The 8,772-nt window shown below is 40.7% G+C and overlaps 1 protein-coding gene across 2 annotated transcripts; it reads left to right on the forward strand.

Moving 5' to 3' along the window:
* Positions 1 to 3,987: 3,987 nt before the first annotated feature.
* LOC116198806 (universal stress protein A-like protein) lies at positions 3,988 to 7,763 on the forward strand. 2 transcript variants are annotated; one of them, XM_031529045.1, is made up of 6 exons: positions 3,988 to 4,303; positions 4,477 to 4,645; positions 6,042 to 6,334; positions 6,515 to 6,612; positions 7,039 to 7,157; positions 7,389 to 7,763. In XM_031529045.1, the coding sequence occupies exons 3-6, from the start codon at positions 6,097 to 6,099 to the stop codon at positions 7,465 to 7,467; spliced, it is 534 nt and encodes a 177-aa protein (XP_031384905.1). In that variant the 5' UTR covers positions 3,988 to 4,303; positions 4,477 to 4,645; positions 6,042 to 6,096; the 3' UTR covers positions 7,468 to 7,763. The 2 variants fall into 2 exon arrangements, with proteins under 2 accessions (XP_031384905.1, XP_031384906.1); XM_031529046.1 differs by having other exon boundaries at positions 6,518 to 6,612.
* The last annotated feature ends 1,009 nt before the right edge of the window (positions 7,764 to 8,772 follow it).

Genomic DNA, 8,772 nt, shown 5'->3' on the forward strand with positions numbered 1-8,772 from the left:
CCAACAACCAATATTGGTGTTGAGAGCGAACAATAACACAGAGATCAAGAAGGACACATGAATTGGCCAAACGCGCTGTCTTTTGCATTGCAATTTCCATCTACGTTAACCCCACATTTCCATCAAACTCAGTTGGAGGTGGAAAGATGAAAACAGAAACGTAACAAAAGGGAAAGGAGTGGAATAGGAAAAAGGGGATGATGAATTCAGAAAAACAAAGAGGTAAATGACCAAATATTGATTTAAGTTAAATAATAATTCTAAGATTGAAGAATTATGGCTGAAACCTCAACTTACAGTTAGAGGTAAATTGTATTGAAATATATAGAGTATGTACATGATGTGTTTCTGGAAAGAAATAAATACAATTAAATACAACATTTATACAGGGGATTCTATGATTTGAAATTATCATTTATTTCCTCTATTACTCCCCCGCAAGCTTAACGGGGGCTCTGCCACGTGAAGCTTGGACCGCAGAATAGAAAAGCGTGCAGAAGATAAACCCTTGGTAAGACCGTCAGCAAGCTGATCATCAGAACCAATAAATTGAATATGAAGTTGGCCTCGCATGAAACGCTCTCGAACAAAATGATAGTCTATCTCTATGTGTTTTGTTCGGGCATGGAAGACAGGGTTCGCCGTCAGATAAATGGCGGATATATTGTCACACCAAAGGGTCGGAGTTTGAAGTTGTGAAAAGCCCAACTCCTGAAGCAACGACTGAAGCCAAATTATCTTTGCAGTGGCATTAGCTAGGCTTTTATATTCAGACTCGGTGCTGGAGTGAGCCACCGTGCGCTGTTTCTTCGAGCTCCAAGAAATCGGATTAGACCCAAGGAAAACAATGAAGCCGCTAACAGATCTCCGATCATCGGGATTCCCAGCCCAGTCGGCATCAGAGTAACCATGAAGTGCCGAAATAGAGCCCGGTCGAAGATGAAGCCCATAAGTGATAGTACCTTTGAGATACCGTAGAATCCTCTTTACTGCAAGCCAATGAGTCACAGAGGGATTATGCATGAACTGGCAGACCTGATTAACAGCATAAGCGATGTCTGGTCTAGTGAGGGACAAATACTGTAGACTGCCAACTACACTGCGATAGAGTGAAGGATCTTCAAATGGATGACCATCGTGAAGAGACAGGCGAGAGCCAGTAGAAACCGGTGAACTGATGGGCTTGCAGGCAAGCATGGATGTCCGGTTAAGAATGTCATGAATATACTTTGACTGAGTAAGGTAGAGTCCTGTAGAGTCTGACCTGGCTTCCATGCCTAAAAAGAAGTGAAGTGAACCAAGATCTTTCATAGCAAATTCTTTGTGTAAATCTGCTAAGACAGACTGAAAAGGAGCTCCCGGAGTCCCGGTTAAGATGATGTCATCAACGTAAACCAGGAGAAATATAACATAAGTAGAATGACGGAGGATGAAAAGAGAAGAATCAGCCTTCGAGTCACAGAATCCGAGCTTAAAAAGGAAGTTGCTCAGACGTTGAAACCATGCACGCGGAGCTTGCTTAAGGCCATAAAGAGAGCGTCGAAGACGACATACATGATGAGGCCGAGATGGATCAATAAACCCCGGAGGTTGCGTCATATAGACTTCTTCAGAGAGGTGTCCATGAAGAAATGCATTCTTCACATCAAGTTGTCGAACGGGCCACTGCAAGGAGACAGCAATGGAAAGGATAGTGCGAATAGTAACAGGTTTAATTACCGGACTGAAAGTCTCCTCGTAATCGACACCTTCTCTTTGATTAAAACCCTTAGCCACCAAGCGTGCTTTGTAGCCGTCGATCGTTCCATCTGCCTTTTGTTTGATCCGATACACCCACTTGCAGCCAACAACATTCTGAGTAGGAGACGGTGGAACTAAATTCCAAGTGTTGTTCTGAAGCAAAGCCTGATACTCCTCTTCCATGGCGGCTCGCCATTGAGAATGCTTACGGGCTTGGGCAAAGGAACGAGGTTCCTGCAGAGCAGTTGAGACAGAAAAGGCTGTAGGATGTCGTGAGATAACAAAGCGTGGAGGAGGCAAAGATCCGTCTTTAGCCCTTGTCACCATTCTGTGAGTGTTCTGAGTTGGAGGAAGAACACGTGGATCCCGTTCAGGCTCATCTGGTTCAGTAGTAGCCAAAGCATCCTCAGTAGAGTCAACAAGACCTGTGGACTGAGTAATGACCTCAGGTGCAGCACCTGTCAGAGGGTTGGATGTGGATGGGAGGCTATTCAAGACATTAGGTGGGATAGGAATATGTGTGGTCTCAGAAGATACAGGAAAAGAATTATTGATGTGGGAGGGGAATGTACCAGTAGCAGTTGCAGAGCCCGAGGATAGCCCGCCAAGTTCCACTGAGATAGGCGCACCAGTTTTGAACGGGAAAGAGTGCTCATCAAAGACAACCTGAGGAGATATGAAGATACGACCAGTGGCAGGATTGAGACACCGATATCCTTGATATTGTGAGGGATAGCCAAGAAAGACGCGGGGTTGAGAGCGAGGTTCCAATTTGTGACAATTGTAAGGACGTAAGTAAGGAAAACAAAGACATTCAAATACCCGTAAATGATCAAAATTAGGTGGGTGACCAAACAGAACTTCATAGGGAGACAGGAACTTTAAGGATTTGGTAGGCAATCGATTTATCAGATAGACAGCTGTTTCAAAGGCATAGTCCCAGTATTTGGAAGGAAGAGAAGAATGAAAGAGAAGAGAAAGGCCCATATCTACTATGTGACGGTGTTGACGTTCAGCTGAGCCATTTTGCTGAGGCATATGAGGACATGAAATGCGATGAAAAATTCCATTGTTTTGCAACTCTGCCTGAAAGGCAGTGGAAAGGAATTCTTTAGCACCATCCGACTAAAAATATTTGATTTTATGTCCATAAAGATTTTCTACTTGAAGACGAAAAGCACGAAAGATTTGGACGACTTCAGATCGAGATTTCATGATATAGAACCAGGAAAATTTACTATAATCATCAAGAAAGTGAATATAGTATATATTCCCAGTATGAGATGGAATTGGTGCTGGTCCCCAGATGTCTGTGTGAATTAGTTCAAACAAGGAATTGCTCTTATGCAAAGTAGGAGGAAAAGAACAATTTATTAACTTTCCTTGTTGACATGCAGAACAAATCAATCCAACATGATCATTATTTAATTTTAAGGAAGAACCTAAAGCTCGACGGACAATTGGAAAAGACGAGTGACCAAGACACTGATGCCATAAATTACTTGAGCTAGAAGCAGAAAGAAGAGCTTGAGGATAACTGGTCGGCCTGTCTCTTGAGTGGAAACAATATAGTCCATCCTTAACTGGGCCTTGCAAAAGCTCCTGGTGCGTTCGTTGATCCTTAACAATGAAAAAGTCATGATGAAATTCAAAAAAGCAGGTATTATCTCGAGCAAACTTAGAAATAGAAATGAGGTTTTTGGAAATATTAGGGGCATATAAAATATGGTTTAAGTGCAGAGGACGAGAGGATTGTTTGATAGTAGAGGAGCCAGAGGCAAGTACGGGAAGAGATTTACCATCGCCAACATAGATGTGATCCGAAGATGGTGTCTCATCATGAATATTTAGGTTGGCAAGGTCAGAGGTGACATGATGTGTAGCACCTGAGTCCATATACCAGTCGAGATCATGAATTCCCTGAGAGGAAACTTCAGCCAGATTAGCCTGAACATCAGAAAAATAACTGAATTGACAAAATGGGGCAATATGGCCGAGTCTGTTGCAGTTCTGACACAGAACTGATGAGGAGGCTGGGCTGTACGGTGAAGTTAAATTGGATTGGACTCGAAATGGGCCGGGCCGAGAGGACCCAAACGGTTGAAAAGCCGCGGGCTGAGAGAAAGGGCCGGACCGAGAGTGTCGCGGATCTCGGATCGGGTGGGTCGAGTGAAATTGCTGACCCGATCCGCCAGGTCTTCCCTGTCTTGTCGCGAAATTAGGGTTTCTAATTCCTTGCAACTGTCTTCCAGAGTTCTGAAAATCAGAACCCCCTCGAGAGTTTGATTGACCACTCCAGTGACCCCCCGAGGAGGATCCGCTGCGGCCGCCGAAGTGTCCGGCGCTGTAGCCGCCGTATCTACTGCCGCCTCCGTTCCCATTTCCTCTGCCGGTGCCTTTACCCCTGTTCTTTCCGCGACTCCGATCGCTGTCTTTCGCTCGACTATCGACATAATTTGCTTCGATGGGCGGTGGTCCAAGGATACCAGAGAGAGGAGCCGAGACTGATTGCTCGTGTATGCCGGCATAGGAGCGGCGTTCGTCGTGGCCCATGAGGAGGGAGGTAAGTTCATCGAGCCTCATAGTTATCATCGAGTCCGATTTTGCTAGGATGAGAGGCTCCCATTCTGGTCCCAGGCCAGTGTAGATACGTCGATTTATGTCTGCTTGAGTCTTGGGTTTTCCGATTTGAGCGAAATTAAGAGCTTTCCTCTTGACTTCATTGATGAATCGCAGCATTGACAGAGGGCCCTTGCGGAGGTCACGCCATTGTTGTTCCAGAAGATCCTCTTGTGCGGCTGTTTGGCTGAGGAAAGCAGTCTCCAAGGAGTGCCAAGCTTCGTGGGACGTCTTGGCAGAAAGGATGGTGACGCCAATATCTTCAGTCACTGCAAGCATAATACAGGTTAGTGCAAATCTATCTCTGGAGATCCACTGCTGGTACTCTGGATTTTGCGAGACACTGCCATCCGGTCCTGTGATAGTTTTGCTAGGCTCTGTTATTTTTCCTTCAGCATAGGAAAGGAGACCATAGGTCTCGAGTAAGGGACTCATAATTCCCTTCCAGAACATATAATTCTGACCATCTAATTTAACATGGACGGTAGGAATAGAGGAAGGAAGGTGGAGAATTGAAGTAGAGTCAGCCATTGAAAAAAAAAAAAAGGAGAAGAAATTCAGAAACAGGAAGAGAAGAGAGATAGGTTGGCCTGATCGATATGAACTGTATGAATTACTCGATCGTTGGCTCTGATACCATCTAAGATTGAAGAATTATGGCTGAAACCTCAACTTACAGTTAGAGGTAAATTGTATTGAAATATATAGAGTATGTACATGATGTGTTTCATGAAAGAAATAAATACAATTAAATACAGCATTTATACAGGGGATTCTACGATTTGAAATTATCATTTATTTTCTCTATTAATAATAAAAGAAACCAATATATCGCTGCCCGTAATTTGCCGAGTACAACACTATTTTTCAGTTTACACGGGGGTTTAATATTCTCTATTTTTCAAATAACTAATTTACTAATGAAGTTTTTCGTTGTAATATACCAGAATTTTTTAAAAAATATTTATCATTTTTTTCAATAGGATATGACAAAAAGAATAAAATATTATGATATAAATATATGGAGAATCATGAACTTTTGCTCATGTCCCATATCTATCACATACGATTATTCATTCTCTTTTTTTTTTCAGTTACGAGGGAGGCATATGATTTAGTACAAGAGTAGAAATAGCAAAGTTAAATAAAGGTGATCGAAGCCCCATTAACGAGGATCGAACTCGGAACCTCATGATTTCGAACGACGAATTATGCCACCGTTCCAAATCAACCTTCCTCATTCACTTTTTATTCTTGATGGGAAGTCAATGAGGGGATTCACAAAAGGAAAATGTAATAAGATCGGTTAATTCGTTTTCTTTTTTTATTTTAATATTAAATCGTCTAATACGTATACGGACGAAATTTCTTTCTTTTTCTTTCCTTGAAAATTAATATAATAAAATAGATTATTAAAGATTCTCTACCAATTGAGTAGACCCTAGGTCTCTAGTTCAGCAGATAATGTCAAATTAAATGTCAAATTAAAAAGACATGCGATAATAAGAAAGACTTTCATATCCTCCCTCACGTTACTCCAAAGAATGCAAGTTTATATGTATTTACAGATCATAGAAATGATGTTAACGAAGAAAAGCGACCTATGACCAAGAGCTTAAGAATCGATTCTCATCTATCCCCTTCTAGGCTGTTAAACATATACATCTTCCTTCCTTTATCAGGTCATCCCGATTTATTTCCAAGTTGGAGCTCTTGCTCTGCTTCTTCTCAGTGAACATGGCAGAACAAACAGAAGCAGAGAAGAAGAAACCGAAGAAGGTGATGGTGGTGATAGACGAGAGCGAGTCGAGTTACAATGCTCTCGTATGGGTTCTCGACAATCTGAAGGAAACCATCTGCTTTTCTTCCACCGAGACATCTCTTATCCTCTTCTCTTCGCAGCCTCTTGTCGTTCCCGGCTTCATCAGCTCTTCTCCATTCGGCCCTGCTCGCTTGTATTTCCATGGCCCTTCAGGTAATTTAAAGAAACTTGTTTTTCTTAAGTTCTCCACAATCGTTTCCTTTCTTTTTCTTTTTTGTCATCTAAATTTAATGGCTTTTATTCTTAATTTTTCTTGTTTCTGTAACAATGATTTCCTGCAAAAATGTGATCGCTCTGGCATGATTTAAAATTTAAATATCTGTATGATTCTAGCAGCAGGCCCGGAAATACATAACCCGGCCCAAGAACTGAACAGAAAGGTCTCACTGGGTCTCTTGAAGAAGGCCAAGGAAATCTGCGCGTGTCAAGGGGTAAACATATTTTATTCTATCTCTACTAAAAAAATTTTATGTTCATTGTGCCGTCGAAGATAAAGTTTCAAATCAAATAACTCAGCTGATCGCAGAACAAAATGTGCATGCATCATACAAGGAGCACAATAAGTCTTTTGCTGGAACACAAATCAGTTAAAGTAGTTAGGATTTTCAGGGCCGTCTGATCAGATTAAGGGAAAACTGTTCTCAGTTTCCGATTTTCTCTATTTTACTCAACTTCGAAAATGAAGAAAGTACATCGCTATCAGTCAAATATCAGTCTGTTATTGATGTCCTCATTTCTGGAAAGAGGAAGCCATAAAACTGGAAAACTTCGATATGTGTTTTCTTCTGTGTTTAGATGGGTACGAATTCAACTGGGGTTAGGTGGTTCATTCTTGCTTCTCTGTGCACTACAAATAGGTAAATGCGGAGACAATGACAGAGACCGGAGATCCAAAAGCAACCATCTGCAGCGCGGTACAGAAATACAAAATAGATCTTCTTATCATAGGATGTGAAGATTATGGACCCCTGAAGAGGTAAAATACATTTCGTTTCTTCTTTGTCCTATTTCTTTCTTCCTCATATTCAAGAGCAATGTTCTGCAGAATAACTTTCTAGTTTCCAGTTGTCACGATAAAAAAAACGATAAAAGGGAAACGGATGTATATGGATCACTGCAAAAGATGTGCGTCGGGTTACAAGAAAACCAGAAAGCTGTTTCCAGTTCTCTTGAAAAATATATTCTCAATTTGATCTGTTTGATGCAGGTTTCTCGTGGGGAGTATGAGTGACTACTGCTTGAAGAATGCAAATTGCTCAGTTCTTGTCGTAAAGAAATCAAAGTAATTGGGCTCCTTATGCTGTCAATTTTCTAAACTCTTTTCTGGTTATAAGGAAGTCTGTTGCCCGATACAAGAATAGAGAGAGTGAAATAGAGAGCATTGAAGTTCCAGTACCTTTTAGTTGCGAACCGGCTACTTTTTGCCACTGTACACGAAGCCCCCTTTGTAAATTTTAACTGTAGGTAGTGGCATCCTCCTTATGTGCAGCTTTAATCATTTTCTAAGAGAATGTAAAGTGTGGACGTTGTCATTTCTACGCGCTATAGATATATAAAAGCGTCAATCGACATACTCATGTGATGCTCATAATTTTACGAGGCTTTTCATACGAACGCAATTTCTCTACACGAACCATGTGCTCGAATATATACCCTTTCTTTGTAGATAAGTAAGCCCGTGCACGTAATTAAGGTGATTATGAACAAATAAAGAGCATATTCACCGCACTATAATTCAATATTAGTCGAGCAACAAGTTGCACAAGAGACAAGGTGTCCCCTAAAACCCGACAAACCCCCATTCAAGAAGCTCTTATCCTAATATACCAGCTAGAAAAACTAAATTCCAATCAAATTAGAAAATCACAGTAGAAATTATATTACGAGAAACACATCTAGCAGTGTTGAATCAACTGTTGTAGCTTAGCAGCACTCATTCTTGATGTGTCCCCACTTTTGATTCCTCCAAGAGAAGGAAAATTTTACACTGTAACTTTTGTATGGTATAATCACTTTCGAGGACTATTAAATTCCTTTTGGTGATAAAGAATAAGTGAATAATAATAATTAGGATGCAACTCTCGAGCGGGACCGCAATAAGAATTATTTTGAAAAAGCTATATATTTAGTCCTCTACATTTATTCACTTTTCTATTTCCGTCCTTTTTCTATTATATTTTCAATTTTCATCCCATTATTTTTCTATTTTCGTCATTCCATTAACTATTCCGTTAAATATGTTGAGTTAGATCCTTGTGGATGCAACATAAATGCAACATCAACATTTTTTTATTTTAATGAAAATAAGAAATGCCAAAAACATTAAAAAATGAAGACAAAAAGTGAAGAGAATTGAATAATGAAGAAGAATGTGAACAACATCTCAATGTTACTTCTTTCTCTTCCTCCCGAAACCAAGCCAAAGTAACGAAGGAAACTTTACTATGCCCGTGTTTCCTCTCCTTCGTTTAGTATTCTAGTTCTCTGAAAGGAAAGCTCCATAACATAGAGTGTTCGAAGGCCTGAATTGATAAAATATTAAGCGAGAAGATAGACTAAACACAGGGTGCAGACTTGAATTTTACAATAGG

Source organism: Punica granatum, chromosome 3 (genome assembly GCF_007655135.1).
Source record: "Punica granatum isolate Tunisia-2019 chromosome 3, ASM765513v2, whole genome shotgun sequence".
Classification (NCBI taxonomy): domain Eukaryota; kingdom Viridiplantae; phylum Streptophyta; class Magnoliopsida; order Myrtales; family Lythraceae; genus Punica; species Punica granatum.